This window comes from Myotis nattereri (assembly GCF_964212035.1).
Source record: "Myotis nattereri genome assembly, chromosome: 7".
Classification (NCBI taxonomy): domain Eukaryota; kingdom Metazoa; phylum Chordata; class Mammalia; order Chiroptera; family Vespertilionidae; genus Myotis; species Myotis nattereri.
The window spans coordinates 61,692,826-61,712,405 of NC_138082.1; the positions used below are offsets into that span (position 1 = coordinate 61,692,826).

Below are 19,580 nucleotides of genomic sequence, written 5' to 3' on the forward strand. Positions count from 1 at the left end.
AAATTATCTAAGTAAATGTTATTCCCTTCAACATAGTTACTTGGGGAGATAAAATGTTTAATTCCAAAGACATGGCCATTGTGCAAAACATTTTTAGAACTCCTCTTTCAGTACCATTAATTGCTTCTTTCATATTGCGAACTAAGTTTAACTCAACTCTATAGGAAGATATGGATACAGATGGGAATACATTATCTTTTCACTATATTCTACTTATAACCCCTTTATGCTTACCTCATCTTTTTCTTCTAAATAATGAAAATGCTAAATATTTAGTGAGCACTCCCATTTTCATGTCAATGTCCAAGTTTGCCCCTGGCTACCTGTGCAGTTCTTCACTCAACTTTAACTTTAGAAACTGCCAGCACCTCCCCTCAGATCTGATATTGCTGCTGGATACTAGGAATGCTGTGATCTTCGAGGAGTAGAGTTTTAGGTTTCATTGCCTAAAGCGTGACGTATAAATGAAATGGATTCTTCTTGCAGGAAATGTTTGACGTTATCCTGGATGAAAACCAGCTGGAGGATGCGTGTGAACACCTGGGCGAGTACCTGGAGGCATATTGGCGTGCTACCCACACAACCAGTAGCACTCCTATGACCCCGCTGCTTGGAAGGAATTTGGGCTCCACAGCTCTCTCACCATATCCCACAGCAATTTCTGGGTTACAGGTATTGCCACTTGCCACTCGTGCTTTTACAACCCGACTTTGATTACGATTCTATAGGGAACTTGATTGGGATGGAGACAGAGATTGTCCTTAATCTGAAGAGGGAACCATGTGTGGGCATTATACATAAAAAAAAAAAAAATCTCAACTATTATTTAATCATGATCCATCCTAGACAAAGTGTCCCAGAAAGTGGCCCCCTCTCTAGAACTTGGTTCTCTGTTCATTTATAATGGCCTTCCCTTAGGTAACTTAATCCCTCTGTGCCCAGACTCTGCCAGGAAACGTAACACCTACTCCGTGCAGCTGTGCGTTATTTCTCCGTGTCACTTCTTCAGGACTGTGCAGTAGTGGCAAGCTAAGTCAAAGATTTGGGGACAGATGGACCTTTTGACTGCTCTTAGCAAGTCCTGCGCCATGGGCTCCGGGGTCCGCTGGCTTGCCCAGTCGTTACAGATTGTGCACACAAGTAGAGCTGCTCTGCTCAGAAACAGGGACAGATCCCTGAGTTTTCTTGGGGGGGAGGGCCACCTTGGTCAGTGGCTATGACAAGTGTCCTTGAGGGAAGCTGGGGATGAGCACAAGTTCTCTCCCCCATGTCCTGGTGCTGCACTCAGAGCTAGAAGTGGGAGCCAGAGGTAATGATACAGAGTGAATCCTGCCTTTCTACATCAGTTATTATTTACCATTTAGCAAGCAGCTGCTGGAATGTGGCCAAAGCCCCAGCTGACTGAGGAACAGGTAGTAGTCAATTGAGCCCTCTTGCATCGTGACTAGTTTTGTAATAATGGGTTATAATGACAGTCATAATTGAAGATCGTGTTGCGTTAACTCTGAGATAAATGGCACTCTCTGAAGTGCTATTATAATGGTATTGCTTTGCTACAAAATTGCATCTTTGTAAGCAGAAAAACTGCCGTACAAATGAATAGCTTTTGAGGCTGGAAATGAACATGGGAAATGTACTACTATAAAATATGCATATATTCTGTATACAGTATATATGTATGCACCAGGACTATTTCTTGCCTTGTTTCACTGCCTGTGTGCTGATCTGAGTGTGGCATTTCCACTGACTAATTTGGGTTGGCTCCAAATTGTACATTGTGAAATGAGAAGTGGATGCATGAAGCAATGTGCTTCTGTAATGTACATAGAAATGAAATGTTGCACTTTATCTATAAAGACAACACTCTTGATTCATCATCTCTAAGAAATCCACCCAGAGTGGTTCTCCCAGTTTCCCCTGAGTTAATGCGGTGCCCTTCATCCTGTGGCCTATTTCTCCTAGTAACCATAGCCTTTAATTGCTAGACCCCTGGCTGAGATTAAAGGCACAGGCTGTGACTCTTGAGTGAGTTTCCTTCTGTGTGAAGGTGAGTGTCTTTTAGAGGAAACGTATCTGGATCTTTGGTTTTATTACAATCCTGTTTCTTAACTGAGGTGACCCATCCAAGCAGGTAGACACAGCTATGATATGTGTTTTCCTATGATTTGAAGAACAATGTTGAATAACATTTTCTGAGCCATTAAATAAATGTCTGAAGATAATTTCAATTAATTATGTTAGAGGAATTTAGTTTTTATCTGAAGATAGTTTTACATGACATTTCAGTTGAGGAAGCAAGATTTGTAAATGTATCAATTAGTTGGCTACGTAATTGTATAGTCCTTCAGAAAGAATATTACCTTTATGTAGGGCACGGAAACAAATGCATTATTTTATGAGCACAAATCATGTTATTCTGAACTTTATTTCCGAAGAGTAGAATAATCCTCATGTTTACAACAGAATTGGAGTTGTTAGGCCTCCCTAAATATATTGAGTTCCATTCAACAGTTAACTTTCAATTCTGTATTTTAAGAGGAAGCATAATCATGCAGCATTATGTAATTAAATTCACAGACTATCAACACTTTGACATCTTTGCATGATATGTCCCAAATAAATAAAATCAGATATGTTGAGCAGATCATTTGTGCATCAAAATTCTTCATTAAGTCAGATATCCGGCATCTTATTGTATAGATCCTACTGTTTGTACGTGCATTGATGTGTTCTAGATGGATGAAGCTGACATTATTTAATCAATGAACTATCTGATATTTTTAGAGTCAGCGTGTGAGGCACAGCAACCATTCCACAGAGAACTCTCCAATTGAAAGACGAAGTCTAATGACCTCTGATGAAAATTATCACAATGAAAGGGCTCGGAAGAGCAGGAACCGCTTGTCTTCCAGTTCCCAGCATAGCCGAGATCATTATCCTCTCGTGGAAGAAGATTACCCTGACTCATACCAGGACAGTTACAAACCCCACAGGAACCGAGGATCACCTGGGGGCTATAGCCATGACTCCCGACATAGGCTTTGAGTCTGCAAGAAGCAAACAAACAAACAAAAATTCATCTGTTGACAATTTGCCATAGCACTGCTAGGATAAACCAATCATCTTAACTTGGCAAGTATAGCACAGTATTTACTGTGTTTATGGGCTGCTGTCATTTGATGCCAAATAAGGGGCAAAAAAAAAAAAGAAAAGAAAAAAAAGTACATCATGCCCTTAAGTCTGGATGGATATTAGATGCCCAATCATATAGATATTTTTAAGTGCAACATTTACATAACAGTACCTTTGTTTTCTTCATTAGATTTAGACACATCAATTTGTAAGTTAGGGTACTTATCAAGGCACATATAAAATAATTTCCCATGCTGGAAATTCCAAATGACCAGTTCCAGTTGGAACCAATTTATAAACCAATTCCTGTTGGAATTTGGGTGAATCGACTAGAAAGTCTACTTGAGCATGTGGCGATCCATTAAAAAAATCTGAAAAAAATAACTGATTAATGAGGATATCAAAATACCAATAGAAGCCAAAACCAGCTATGGTATTTATTTGCTGGAAGCTAAATTTACACTTAAAGTTGGAATGTATACACATTTTAATATACGTTAATGTTTCCAAAATGGCTTTTCAAACTTACCAAATGTATTGATAGTGCCAAAAGAATCCCAAATTAATACAGAAAGTATACAATCTTCTCATATTTTAATATTTTTATTTCTTTCCTGGCACAGCTGTTGTTTCAAAGTGTTTTGCTTTTCGTTTAGTCACTACTGTTATTTCATTTGAAGTTGGAAAAAAAATCTCAAAATTTCTTTTGCAGTGAGAGAGAAAAGGGAAGCCCAATCATAGCAGGTTATGTGAAATGGAAAATGGGTGTTTCCCCTTTAATAAATCTGAGCACAACTACATACATCCTGGATCTGAAGTCAGGGAGTAAGGATGGGCACAGATCCTCCTGAGTGCAAAGCTAAACACCTCCAGGTGGGACTTTTCCATCCACTTCACAAACACGGGTTCGGTATTTCCCACTAGGCACAACTGAATATTTTTCATTGCCTCACTCAACCTCTGTCTTTGAATATCTGAATGCTCTAGCCCTTCACCAAATTCTTTATAATTATTCTAAGGATGTTAGTTTTATATAGACACATTCAATTTTGATATTGAAAGATGTGTTTGTACCAAACAATTAATTGAAAATGTGAAAACAAGTGATGAATGTAAAAGCTTGCAATGAAAAGAAACTCATTCAGAACATATTTGTCCACTAAACTTATAGTGTTTTTATTGCAAAGGATTATAAAGAATTTGGAGATTGAGCTTCCTTATTTCTAATCAACATTCCTCTGCACATATGAAGTCTTCACAGTTTTTTCCAGTGGCTATAATTTTGGAATTGGTGACCTTCTATCTTATATTTTTAAGGAAGACTTAGATTCACTATGATCCAAGAAATTGTTGAAATTGACCATTTTATACAATACACAAATGTCTTTAGGAAAAGGCTCTTGTTTCTAAAAGTCTACAATGCATGCATTTTTCTAAAGCCCCAGTTGGACCATGCATAAAAATCCTTTTGTACTGGTACATGTCATAAAACCTATCTTTTTGGAAACGATAATAATTCATTTTCTATTATCTTTTTTCCTCCACCAAGCCTTTCAATATTTAGGCTCTCGAAGCATGCACCAGTTAAATAAATTTCCTGGCCATGAAAATAATTTCATATTCTTGATTACTTAATTATACATATGTTAAACCCCATTATGATCTCCCACATTCCCTCCCCTCATGTTCACTGTGCATATTCCATTATGTTTAGCTGATAATGAGGATGCCTATAATTATGTAAATTATCTCAAATATTTGATACAACTAAAAATATGGGCTCAGTAAATTCTAAAAGTTAATATGTGTTACTGGCTTATGAAGTTCTTTTGTCATCTAGTGAAGCTTACAGAACTTTCAGTTAAGACATTTAAAAGAGCTGTATCCATTATGCACTTTAATAAACATATAACCTGCCATTACTGAATACTTTGTTAGAGCACAGAAGAGCATTTTCCAGTAAGCAAAAATATACTTATTACATGTACAGCACATACTTGCATGAGAAAGAAAACATTAGCCAAAACATTTTTCTAGATGCTTTACTGGTTTCTTGTTTGTGCGCATTACAGTATTTAATTGCAAAGAGTGCACCAAGGTGTCTGAATTTAGACTAGACAGCTGTTCAGCTTTTTCTGTAGTAGCATTAGCAACCCGGTCATTTAACTACGTTAAAATATTTACATTTTATGGCAGGTAGCTATAACAGTATTTACATATATTTCCTAGTCAGCAAGATTTTCATATTTTTTCAACTTTTAAAAATCACTTGTTTTTAAAGGCCTCTCAAAGCCCTGTTTCTGAGTCTTCCATGTCATGCTGATACAGAGAGAGGTCCATTTAAAATCTCCACAAACCAATATGTCATTTACCATGAAGTGTCCATATGTGTTTTGCTTTGCATTCTTACTCAAAAGCTAACAATCTTGGAAAGGATATAATGTATATTTTCTTGATGGATATATTTAAAATTTTACTTTGATATGGCATATTTCCCCCATTCCTTTTGTAATGTTTATCTTCTCCAGATGAATAAGAGATGCATTTTCCTTTTTTTTAAGCCTTAGACTTTATTGTGTAAATGATACTAAAATACAGATATATGCTAAATGAAAAGTTTTATTTTTGCCAAGCATATCAAGCACCTTTGGAAAATACATATTATACAAGTACTTTGTTTTTAACTGATTTCATTTGAAAATAGAAAATGATAAGCAGGAGAAAGAAGTCTTATAATATTTTGAGGCTGTTTTAACTTGTAGTATAAACCACGTATTCTGTGATTTTGGTATATGTAGTTTCAGAATATGTAAGTTACATATTCTGTCATTTCAGTCATTGAACACGTAACCATGTAGACTCATGTGACGATGTGGAAATGTAGTCCTGGTAAAAAAGGAATGCAACTTGTCAGTACTGATGTTAATTCTCAAGGCTATAATATGACTTCAATATTATACTCAACAATGTGATCTTGTTTACTCCAATATTTAAGGGAACGCTTAGCAATGTTTATAAATGACTAATGATTCTCTCTTATCTTTTTACAGTTCCATTGGAAAGAAAATTAAAATTATTAATTTAGGCTGTTAGTCTTTCCTAATAAGAGAGTCTTAATTATGTGATGATACTTCATTGCACTTAGTCCTTAAGGAAGTGAATTTTTTAAATATAAAACAAATTCTGAGCAAATTATTTGTTCCCTTGAAATAATTTGTCAGTTACTTTATTTATTATTGTTATTTGCAAAATGTATTTTTGGAATGTTAACCTCTTTTCATACCTGCATACTTGAACTTGTCTGTTGTGTGGGGGCCTTAAAATTCATAATAAGAGCTAGGGCAGTGAAAGGGAGGGAGAGACGAAAATCATGCCAGTAGTTGGTTTGCAAATTTCAACTCTTTGAATGAACATATCATAAAATGTTGTTGAGACCCAGGATGTCAGTTAAGAATATTGCTAGGCAACCTTATTTTGCATGCTAGTATATTTTCTTAGTTATACAATTTTATTTTAGTATTTGCTAAGAATAAAAACAATATAATTCTACTATAGAATTTGCCCTATATATTGATATTTATACTACCTCTTCTCTACAGAAGACAAGCAGTCTTTAAAGAGAAAAATACTTTTCAATAAATAGTGATCAAATTTATTACTATTACTGCTCATCTTGCAGCAAAGCTAAATACATAAATTGTTAAAATATACCTCCCCTTTAGATTTTAAACTGTTTCCAAAATGCTCTTGTCACCCTTTCATTTCTTCCACATTAGTGAAGTTTTCTTTGAATAGGTTCACAATTTATTAGGAAGCAAGGTTAATTTAATAAGTCGTTCATCATAGGGAACAAATCAAACTGCAGGGGAATTATCTTTGTGTGCAACTTGTTATAACATCCAGCGCTAAGTCTGAAAGATAGTAGATCCAGATACTTGATGTTTAAGTGCAGCTGGTTTGTAAATTCAAATTTTGTTGAGGCTTGACTTCTCCTGTGGATACTTAGGCATTTACTGGGTAAGAATATACATTCTCTTGAACTCCTATGTCATCGAAAAAAATATATAAGATATTTCAAATAAATGGGAATGTACCCCTTATTTCTTTTCTATTTCTGCCTTTGTCTTTCATGACAATATTGCATGTCATTTTCTTTTTAATTACATAAAACTCATATTTGAATAACTATATGAATGGAAAACATTATAGGAAATTATGTAATAAAATTTGCTTTCTTAGCTCCATATACCTTTAAATATTGTTCATACTAAGTTACTTACTCAAGCTGTGTCTGTAGGTCAGAAAACAGTCCGCTCTTTTAAACGACCATCATGCTCACTGTCAGTACCACAGCTGTCAGACAACAAGGATAACTGTTTCGTTGTTCACTTAAGCGTCAAGTTAGTCAAAATAGTAACACTGGCTTACATGAACAGACAGAGAGCGACAGCACTCAAAAATTACTTTTGAAAGGTTTCTTCTTAAAACATTCTCAAATGAAATACATCCTCTTACAGCAGCTATCTCTGTCTGCTTATGGGTGATTTAATCCCAAATGCTTCATATAATCGAGGGACATTATCAGAAGACCAGGAAATATCTCAGCAGATAATCTTGACTAAGGGCTGTAACTCCCACTTACCGTGCAAAAAAGTGTATAAATAAGTGAGTAGCAGTGAGTTTTGGGGAGTCATAGTTACATATGAAACTTTCCTTTGTTTCTTTTGATGTGTGTAAAATGTGTGCAGAAAATTGTAAAAAAAATGTTTCTAATGAATTTAGAGTGGTTTTGGAAATACACTGATGCTTCCTGTTTGAAAACTGTAAGGATTTAAAATGAGAACTATTTAAGAACCAAAAGTAGCTGGCCTCTAGCTTTCAATACTTGGTAAGTGTTCTTGGTTACGTTTTGAACACTTACATTTCTCAACAAATGGCTATGTCTATATTTATGTAGGGGCCACTCTTGCCCTACTTGCATGCCACTTTTACACACTTTTAACTGAAATCAGTGTGCATCTTGTATGCATAAAGGATATATTAAAGATGCAGGATTATTAATGCTACATTGTTGCATACTATTTTTCATATGCCTTACAATATTTTCTTGGATGTTATTAAAATGAAAGCATTTTATTGCCAAAATAAATCTATGTTGTTACTTCTCATCTGCATTACACGGTAGAAAAATAATGTAGCAAAAACATATATTGTACAGTATAAAATTATAAAAGATATATATTTTGCCAATAATATGAAAATAGATTGAGGAGAAAGAAGCACATTTGTTATAGCACAAACTTACAACAATTCCGCTGTTCAAATTGGCAGTTGTATTTTTTAAAAGGAGATAGATTTAGTTCTAAGTTTTACCAGACGTATTTCATTTATCATCTTTCTAACTTGCTGCTTAATACTTTTCCAGCAATTTGCTTCAGAGCCTTGCAATCGATGGATGTAATTTATTATACTTTATTCCCTTCCAGAAACATATTAAATTTTATTTTGTGATAAGATTCATAACTATATTTACTGTTCTTATTTCTTCTTCAATCACAACTACAAAATGTATCAGAGAGGTGAGCTCATAGGGCTCCTCTGAATTCCGGACATGTTTGAAATGTTTTCTATTTTTCATAGCCTAAAGTCAGAATGATAAATAAAAATGTCCCAGCAACAAAGAAGTATTTAGGCATTCTTCAATCTGTTTGTACTGGATACTATTTTGAAACATAAGTTAAAGCCATTAGCTGCTTGTGTTTTTTTTTTTTTTTTTTTTTTTTTTTTTTAGGGGTGGCAGGAGGGAAAACAGAAACTTACAAAAACCACAAATAAAAATGGCAATTGGATGGAAAATGATGTTCCCTACGTTCCTGAGGGCTGTTGATATCCCAAACCACTGCTGTATTGCCAGCTACAAATGGGGGGGGGGGGGGGTGTGGGGGGAGGATTCCACCTTTGTCAAGTAACTTTTTTTTCTTTCTTTAAACATTAGCTATTATTTTGATAATTTGCCCCCTTTCATTTTTCTTATATAGGTGAATGTGTAGCATTCTACAAGGCATGCTGGGTAACATATACTATGCAAATGTGTACCGTGCTGCATGTTTTGAGCTCCCTCTGCTCTAGTGGCTTTAAAGGAAAAAAAAATGTGTTGTTATTTTTGTGAACCAAAACATTTAACAAAGAAAATGCAGAGTGCATGCATATAGTATCCTAATTTCTATGGATTTGTTTTATGGAATTTCAATGTGTACAAACCAACTGCATTAATTTTTTTTCTTTTATATAATAAATGAAAAAAAACACTGAAACCAGCATTATACCTCTCCTTTATATTATTTCTTATAGAGAAACCAAAAGTCTAAATACCCTGAAAACACATGTTCAATTAAATATGCTCTTTTATTGTTTAAAAAATATATTTTTAGAAAGGGAGAGGGAGAGAGACAGAAAAACATTGATGTGAGAAAGAAACATTGATCAGTTGCCTATTGTATGCAGCCCAACTTCGGATCAAACCCGCAGGACCTGGGTATGTACCCTGACTGGAATTGAACCAGTGGCCTTTTGGTGCACTAGATGATACTCAACCAACTGAGTTGCACTGGCCAGGGCAACACAGATTCAATTAAATGACTATTTCCTGACTACTCTGTCAGGTGCTATGAGTGATCATAAAAGAAGTACTGTAGTATTAGGAAAGAACTTGTAAGTTAAATGCATACACACATGAAATAGGATATTTTATAATATATGTGTGGTATAGTATTGAATACAATATAGGAAAATAAACTAGATAAGCCATATTGTTCACAAGAAAATCTCTAAGTAATTAATTTATTGTAGCCGTTATCAGCTATTTCCAAAGGTATTCTGTACCTGTAGAATTCCATATGGCTTATGGCTTGAATTTTGTGTGCTCAGTGTCAATTGTCCATGTTACAACTTGATCAGCATTTGACTTTTCTCTAATTGCGGAGTCCAAGAAGGTGAAAAAGAAATGTGTGCCATATTGATTATTATTGCTGCATTTGAATTATACAATAATTTATTGAAGCCAAGTTATTTCACAAGCTTCATCACATTTATCCCATCTGGCTGCCCTGGAAAACAGGCAGGGCGTAGATTATTAGATCCAACTTCAAATGAAGAAACCAAAGCTCATTGGAACTTTTCTCACTAAAGTACTTCTTTTAAAAAAAACGTTTTTTAAATCCTCACCAGAGGATGGAGGATATGTTTATTGATTTTTAGAGAGAGGAAAGAGAGAGAGAGAGAGAGAGAGAGAGAGAGAGAGAGAGAGAGAGAGAGAGATTGATGTGAGAGAGAAACATCAACCAGTTGCCTCCCATATGAACCCAAATAGAGGATTGAATCTGCAACCTAGGTATGTGCTCTGACTGGGAATAGCACCCGCAACCTTTTTGGTGTACAAGACAACACTCCAACCAACCGAGCCCCCCGAGCTGGGCTCTCTAAAGTACTTTTATCTAAAAATACACATAGTAAATGCTTGTAAGCTGATAGTTATCTGAAGCATACAAAAGAATCCCTGGAATACAATAAATGTTGACTGAATGAATGACACCTCAGTTACTGAAGTACTATATAAGGCTGCCCCAACTATCAAGGCATCTCAACCAATAATCATTCCATCAACCTGGCTGTATGCCTGAAGCCACCTTTCTTATCACCAGCACATCTGCACTAATAAGACAATTGTAGAAACATCGTGCTTGTCCTGTCATACTACATGCCAGTTAGAATAGTGGTTACATCGTGGGCTCTAACTCTTGCCTGGGTTCAAAGCCTAGATCTGGAAGAAACTAACTATAACTTAACTTCCTGGGTCTATTTCTCTGGAATGATTTTTCTTTTGTTTATGGGTCACATTTTCCTTTTCTCTGAACAAATTAAAGACCTGATTGCGGCAACATAAAACACAGAAATTATTTTAATAAAACAAAATCTTTGCTTTCTTGACAAAACATGTTCATAATATTAAGAGTAGACCAATCACCTAAGAAAACTTGTCCTTTTAACAGATGAAAGGATATAGATTTAGTACGATATTGATATTAAAGTTTATTTTTAAAAATCCTTCTAACAAATTTATTCAATCTTATCCAGCTGATCACACATAAAATTTCTTTCCCAAGATTCCTTTCCACGACACTTTTCTCAAAAATGCAATTCCATACCTTATATCTTCTTTTACTGAAAACACATATTATTTCCTTCCATATTAATTAAAATTCTTCACTGTTGGAAACCTTAATTTCTAATGACAACTGCAAAGTAAGTAATTAGCACTCTTTAGACTGGAAAATTTATGAATACATTTTATAACCTCTGGAAACATCGGCTCTTTTACTGGAAAATATATATAGTTTTTGTTTGGTTTTAACAGGCTTAATTCACTTTGTTTTTCTTGTATGAAATTATGTGATGGCCATGGCTGGAGCCTGGGCCCTCTGCATAGAAACTCTGGTGTGGGTTTTTATTGGACGGCCTGTGACTTTCTGATAGGGAGGCTTGTTGAATACTTTTGAGGGGCAGATCACTGTAGGTCTTGGAGATGGCATCAAAGGCGGCCTTGGCACAGTTGCCCAGAGTGGCGGTGCAGCCTGGCCAAGGTACAGCAGTCTTTGATACCTGCCATCAGCTGCAGCTTCTTGGCACAGAGGCTGAGACGAGACCAGTGCCCCTGGGGGTGGGGATGAGGCACATCAGCACAGAGCCACAGGGCGGGTCACCTTGCGAGGGACGGACGGTGTGGGACTTGCTGATTTTGTGCCCCCAGGAGCCTCCCTGCTCAGGGACAATAGAGAGCCTGACCAGGATGATGGGCCCTGCATGGCAGTGGCTACTTCCTTGGAGCACTTTTCACTGAGGCCGACTTGCCCACTATAGTCCCCAGTGGCCACAAATGCTTTGGAGGGCCCTCTGGTAGCGCGGGTCTGCTTTTGCACCAGCATAATCCACAAAACCTCGTCCTCGAGGGATGCCCCCAGTAAAAAGTCAATGACCTCAGATTTCTTGATGGGCAGGGAGAAGTAGATCTCCTCCAGGGACTTGATTGATCTTCATGTCCTTGACCAGCTTGGTGACGGGGATCCACTCTTTGTCCTCGGCCTTGCCTCCACGAGCTCGTCCTGCCCGGACCCTGGTCTCAACCTGGGCCCTGGATGCAGCCCCAAGTCCTCCACGAACCCTCCGCAGCCCCCCATCCCGGGCCCTGCCACAGCACCTCCTCATCCGCCAGCCGGTGTTTCCTCGGAGAACAAATACTGGCAAATACATTTCATAATTTTTTTTTATAAAGATCTGCTTTCTGAACAAAGCACAACACAGGTTAATTAACAAATTCAAGTTTATCTAGTTTGTCTGCAATAAGAAGTCAAACGTAAACTTATTTAAGAATTAATGTCTCTGTGTTTTATCTTATGTGGAAATGATCTAGATATTCAATGATTTTACTTTGATTCATCATTTATTTTAATTTGTCAAAACTCTAAGGTTTCACGTTACCGAAAGATTTGGAGGAAGTAAGTAGACATGCCATAAAAGATAAATAATGCCAAAAAGTTCACCTAAAAACTTACCCGATCTACATCTACTTATTTTACTTGTTCTTCATAATTATGCCTGGGTTACTTATGAAAATGTCATCGTACTAAGTTACTTTTCTTGCTGACAAGTTTTGCAACCAAGATAACATGAACTTATTTGACCAATAAACCCAAGTAAAATAAAGTATTATAATAGCCCTAAAGACATGCCTATTTAACCACACCAAATGCAAACCAGCTTTAACATCAAATATTTTTTCAAAACACATGATCCTGAAAAGCATTAGCATTAGTTTCTATTATATTTATGAGAATTTTTATATAGGTACTTAATTTCTTTAAACCAATTAAACAGAGATTTTTACAAACCAATTCTAGCAATATCCTCCAGAGGTAAACATACATACACATATAGAAACAGATGCAACCAGAGACCTCATAGTTTCTTTTTAAAATTTCAGCTCTGCCCTAACTGGTTTGGCTCAGTGGATAGAGCGTTGGCCTGTGGACTGAAGGGTCCCAGGTTTGATTCCCGTCAAGGGCATGTACCTTGGTTGCGGGCACATCCCCAGTAGGGGGCGTGCAGGAGGCAGCTGATCAATGTTTCTAACTCTCGATCCCTCTCCCTTCCTCTCTGTAAAAAATCAATAAAATATATTTTTTAAAATAATAGTAAAATAAATAAAATTTCAGCCCTGAGACAGGTAGAATATGATTTTTTAAAAATCCCACTAATTTATAACAGTTGGAATAAGTTAAGTTTATTCATTCAGTTGGCTAAACCTTTTTCTTATCAGTATTTGTGGTGAAGACAATTAAGATTTGTATTTTTCCTTGGCAAGGAACCTTAGAGCCAGAGTAGCAGTTTGTTCTTTAAAAAACCCTTCTTGCACCCTGGCCGGTTTGGCTCAGTGGATAGAGCGTTGGCCTGTGGACTGAAGGGTCCCGAGTCCCATTTTGGTCAAGGGCACATGCCCAGTAGGGGATGTGCAGGAGGCATCTGATCAATGATTCTCATCATTGATGTTTCTATCTCTCCCTCTTCCTTCCTCTCTGGAAGCAATAAAAATATCTATCTATCTATCTATATATAAAACCCTAGTATGCAAATAGACAGAATGGCAAAACAACCGAACAATCGGTCGCTATGATGTGTGCTGACCACCAGGGGGCGTGCGAGGAACATGGTGGGCATCGGCTGCAGCAGGATGGTGGATCAGGTGAGCGGGGGCACCAGATCAAGGCAGGGTGCCAGTGGCTGTCATCAGGGCGAGCCTCTGGTGGTCACTGAAAATTCTTTGCTCCTGTGTACCATGGTCCTGCCCAGTACTTGCACCTGCTGCTGGCACCAGAGCTGCCACTCTCACCTGTTGCTGGTGCCCAACACTGCCCCTGATTGCCAGACACCGCACCGTCAGCACATGGGAGCGGCAGTGGTGGGAGCAGGGCTGCCGGCAGAGAGGAGACTGGGGCCACGGTGGGAAGGACTGGGTGGGGAGTGGAGGATGGGCTGAGACCCGCCCTGTGCCCACCACAGCCTTGCGGCCCACAGTTCCTTTCAAGGTGCACCAATCCGTGCACTATGCCCCTAGTATTTAAAATAAATAAGTAAAACCCTTTTTGCTCGGCTGGCATTGCTCAGTGGTTGAGTGTTGGCCTATGAACCAAGAAGTCATAGTTGATTCCTGGTTGGGGCACATGCTCGGGTTGCAGGCTCAATCCCCAGTGTGAAGCGTGCAGGAAGTAGCCGATCAATAATTCTCTCTCATCATTGATATTTCTATCTTTCTCTCACCCTCTCCCTTCCTCTCTGAAATAAATAAAAATATATATGTTTTGTTTTGTGGGGTTTTTTTAAACCTTCTTTCCTATTTTTTCTTCAATCTTGGGAATTGAGGATGGTAAAGACAGATGGAATTTGAACTGCTTGTAGAGCTGCATTTCTGGTTTTGAAAAGATTTGTAAGATAAGGACAGTTACTCTCAATTCCCCCCAAATTAGGTTGTAACTTCAGTGACACCACAGGTTGATCTACCCATCCAACTGGTCATTCCTCACTTTCTTCTTCCCCTCTGGGTACACAGCTTATTTCAGTTTAGGGGAGGAGGCCTTTAAAACATTCCTATTAGGCTCTGAGTCTTCAGCTCCCAATTGTGCCAATTTTCTAATCCAAAAGTTATCAAATCCTTTCAAATAAAATATCTTGTCAGGTTTCAGGCAGGAGAAATAGTAAGATTTTCAAGCACCTGCTCAATTGGCCAAAGTTTCTTTTAAATTCCTTTTAGTACCTTTTTCTTAATGTCAATATGTCTTTTAGAAGCTTCTAAATATCAAAGAATGAATTCCATTGTCTTCAGAGGGGTTTGGAATTCTCTCTTTAAGGGAGGCCCCTTGAAATGGACTTAAAGTTTTACCTTAGTGGCCATTAGAATTTTAAATTATTTTGGCTAAATTGGTTCGTTTTATTAAAAAGGCACAAGAGGAGGGACTAAAATATTTTGTAAATATATAACCAGCTAGAGTTCCTGAGAAGGAAGTTTTGGAGAACTTGTTAGAGGAAAATTTTGAAGAAAAATTCCCCTGAAAGCTGTCACAGCCAGACAAAAGAGCTATTGTCTATCTCTGAATCATTCAATTTCTTAGAGGTCTCTACATACCTATTGAAAAAACCCTTCTCCTTCACCTTGTTTAACATTTCTAAGATTCTCTAATTGTGCAGGTAAATATACTAATTTCAGAATCTCAAAAGATCCCCAGAGGGGCCACTCTAACTCCAAATTGTCCTTTACATCAGGGTTCATTTAGACAAATACTTAGCAGAAGATGGACCATAAATCCAGCTGGCATTCCAGAATTGGATTTTCCCTGCGTGACGAGCTTAAAAATAGGGCACCGAGGATCAGAGGACCCAAGAATAAAGGTCTGAACATCAGCTGAAGGAGGGAGGTCCAGAACCGAGAGGACTCATAACTGGAAGCCCAGAGCTGTTGGGGAGATGACAGAGCACAAGGGGCTTGAGCAGTTACCTTGCTCAAACCCAGCAGTGGCACTGGAATCGAAATGAAGTGTTCTTCAGATCCCATGATGCTAACACCATGTATGTCGAAGGAATTAAAAAAGAGTCTGGAGGCTTTGTTAGAAATAAATGATTAAGATTTACTCAAGGCTCTTAGAGGTTGCAAACGAGAAACACAATAAGGCAATACCCAGAGTGTGCAGAAGAAAAAAGGAAAGCTAAGGGTTCTTACCGTAGAAATTACATTCTTAAGAAGAATCCGTTTTGTTTGAAATTTTATTAAATTTATTGGAGTGACATCGGTTAATAAAATCATATAGCTTTCAAGTATATCATTCTATAATACATCATCTGTATATTGCATTGTGTATTTACCACCCAGTCAATTGTCCTTCCATCACCATATATTTGACCCCCTTTACCATTTTCTACCTTCCCTCCCCTCTCCCCTCTGGTAATCACCATATTGTTGTCTCTGTCTATGAGTTTTTGTTTGTTTGTCTGTTTGTTCATTTATTTTATATCCCACATACATGTATTATATCTCACATACATGTGAAATCATATGGTTCTTGACTTTTTCCATCTGACTTATTTTGCTTAGCATGGTATTCTTAAGATCCATCCATATTGTTGCAAATGGCAGTATTGCATCTTTTTGATAGCTGAGTAGCATTCCATCATATATATATATATATATATATATATATATATATATATATATATAATCTCCTTTATCTAATCATCTATCAAAGGACACTTTGGTTGTTTCATGTCTTAGCCACCATGAATAATGCTGCAATGAACATAGAGTTACATATATCTTTATGAATAAATGTTTTCAATTTTGGTGGGTAGATACCCAGAAGAGGGTTTGCTGGCTCACATGGTAACTATTCTTAATTTTTTAAGGAATTTCCCTTCTGTTTTCCATAGTGGCTGTACCAGTTACATTCCCACAAACAGTGAGTCCTACATTCTTAGCCTCTGAAATGGTCCGAGATGATACTCATCTAGATGAGCTGTGGTTTGGATAATGGATATCAGGTGGATTGGATACGTGAACATTCTTTCCTTAGTCCTTCAGGGGTGATCTGAGGATTATCTCAGGTTTGATATATATCCAGGCTTCAGGCTAGTTAAAACAAGAATAGAATTGTTTCCTCATACCTCAACCTACTTTATTTTAGTAATTTAGTAGCTTAACCATAGTGAGTACATTTTATTTCTTCACTTTATTCCTCAGTGAATTAACATACTAATTTTCTTTCCCTTCACATGTCTATTCTAAACTTTGACTTTTTAAACACAAACCCCAAAAGAAAAAAAAAAGACTTTTCTTACAGTTTTTTTTAAAGAGGCATGTTTCAGTCCTCATTGCTGTCCTTTGTTTTACAGGTCTGAGTTTGCTAGCTCAGACAACTAAGACCATCTGTAGGCTGCCTTGAGGTCTTACTCATATGCTGCACTTTTTAAAAATATGTTGAGATAAGATAGTGTATGACTAAGAAAGGTGAAGTGTTAAGGTGTAGTTTATTGTAGATTATTTAACATTCAACTCTTGGAGAAGGGGAGCAAAGCAGTTCAAAATGCCTCTTACAGCCCGCCCCCCCCCCCCCCCGGACCCTGACACACACACACACACACACACACACACACACACACACACACACTTCTTCTTTGTATTTTTTTTTTTCCAGAGAGGAAAGAAGAGAGAGGGAGGAATAGAAACATCAATTATGAGCAAGAATCATTGATTGGCTGTCTCCTGCATGCCCCACACTAGGAATCAGGCCTGCAACCTGGGCATGTGCCCTGACTGGGAATCAAACCATAATCTCCTGGTTCATAGGTCAACGCTCAACCACTGAGCCAGGCCATCTGGGCTCTTTGTCTTCTTTTTAACCAAAATTAATGAGAATAGAAAGGGAATGGAGGGAGCTTTTGGGGGCTTCTTTGTGAAGGTGAAGTACACAACTTCTGTTCCCCCCCACACACACTTATTGCCTCTAACAAGAGTAGAGACTAATTATCATAGTTATCAGGTGACCTAGAATCAAAGACCTCAGACACAAATCCTCTGCTTTTACATATGCGAAAATTGAGGCGTGAAGAGGTTGAGTAATTTGGCCGGTTAAAAAAAATAATACATACTCTACCCAGCAAAGCTATTATTTAGAACTGAAGGGCATGTCCAGAGCTTTCCAGACAAGAAATGCGAAAGGAGTTTGTCACCACAAACCAGTATTACATGACATGTAAAAGGGTCTTCTTTAAAAAGAGAAAAAGGGAAAGGAGGAAAGATCAATGCCCTGGCTGGTTTTTTTCAGTGGGTAGAGCATCGGCCTGTGGACTGAAGAGTCCTGGGTTTGATTCTGGTCAAGTGCACACGCCTAGGTTGTGGGCTCGATCCCCAGTAGGGGGCATACAGGAGACAGCTGATCAAGGATTCTCTCTCATCACTGATGTTTCTATCTCTCTCCCTCTCTTTTCCTCTCTGAAATCAATAAAAAAATTTTTTTTTTAAAAAAGGTCAAAAACATGAACAGCCTGGCCAGTGTGGCTCAATGGTTGAGTGTCAGCCTATGAACCAGGAGGATGCAGTTTGATTCCCGGTCCGGGTATATGCATGGGTTTCGGGCTCAATCCCCAGTAGGGGCACGCAGGAGGCAGCTGATCAATGATTTTTTTCTCAACATTGATGTTTCTATCTCTCTCTTCTCTCTTCCTCTCTGACATCAATTAATATTTGACAAAGAAGGCAAGAGCATACAATGGAATAAGAACAGTTTCTTCAATAAATGGTGTTTGGAAAGTTGGACAGGTACATACAAAAAAGTGAAACTAGACCACGAACTTTCACCATACACAAGATTAAACTCAAAATGGATAAAAGACTTAAATGTAAGCCGTGAAACCATAAACAACCCAGAAGAAAACATAGGCAGGAAAATCTCAGACATCTCTCATAGCAATATGTTTGCTGATATAGCTCCTCGAGCAAGGTTAACAAGGGAAAACAAACAAACAAAGGAGACTACATCAAACTTAAAAGCTTTTGCACAGCAAGAGAAACCATCAACAAATTGAAAAGGACACCCACTGAATGGGAAGGATGTTTGCCAATGATACATCGGATAAGGGATTAATTTCCAAAATAGACGGTATATAGAACTTAACAACTCAACACCAGAAAGGCAAACAACCAAATTAAAAATTGGGCAAAGGACCTGAATAGATACTAATACTTCTCTAAAAGGACATACAGATGGCCAATAGACAGAAAAAAAATTTAATGTCACTAATCATCAAGTTAAAACCACAATGAGGCATCTCCTCGTACCTGTCAGATTGGCTATCATCAACAAATGACAAGTGCTGGCCAGGAGGTGGAGAAAAGGGAACCCTGGTGCACTGTTGGTGGGAATGCAGACTGGTGCAGCCACTGTGGAAAAACAGTCTGACATTTCCTCAAAAAATTAAAAATGGAACTGCCTTTGTCCCAGAGATCCCACTTCTTAGAATATAGCCTAAGAAACACGAAACATTAATTTGAAAGAATATATGCACACCTATATTCATTGCAGCGTTATTACAATAGCCAAGATCTGAAAACAGCACAAGTGCCAATTAGTAGATAAGTGGATTAAAAAGCAGTGGTACATTTACACAATGGAATACTAGCTGGCTGTAAAAAAGAAGAAACTCTTACCTTTTGCGAGAGCACAGGTGGACCTGGAGATTATTATGCCAAGTGAAATAATACAGTCAGAGAAAGAAAAATACCATATGGCCTCACTTATATGTGGAATCTAATGACCAAAATAAACAAAAAAAATATATATAGAAACAGAGGC

The 19,580-nt window shown here is 37.6% G+C and overlaps 1 protein-coding gene and 1 pseudogene across 9 annotated transcripts in view; one reads left to right on the forward strand and one right to left on the reverse strand.

The window, feature by feature from the left end:
• The window catches only part of CACNB4 (calcium voltage-gated channel auxiliary subunit beta 4), a 231,839-nt gene extending 227,632 nt beyond the window's left edge, over positions 1-4,207 (forward strand). For all 8 annotated transcript variants that reach the window (XM_081095537.1, XM_081095538.1, XM_081095543.1 and 5 more), the window contains 2 exons: positions 487-672; positions 2,785-4,207. In XM_081095537.1, the coding sequence (XP_080951663.1) occupies positions 487-672; positions 2,785-3,045 (447 nt within the window). In that variant the 3' untranslated portion in view covers positions 3,046-4,207. The remainder of the gene's footprint in view (positions 1-486; positions 673-2,784) is intronic.
• Positions 4,208-11,547: 7,340 nt separating this feature from the next.
• Positions 11,548-12,438, reverse strand: LOC308522020 (small ribosomal subunit protein uS5-like; annotated as a pseudogene). The gene has a single exon. The product of its transcript is annotated as a small ribosomal subunit protein uS5-like (transcript).
• Positions 12,439-19,580: the final 7,142 nt, after the last annotated feature.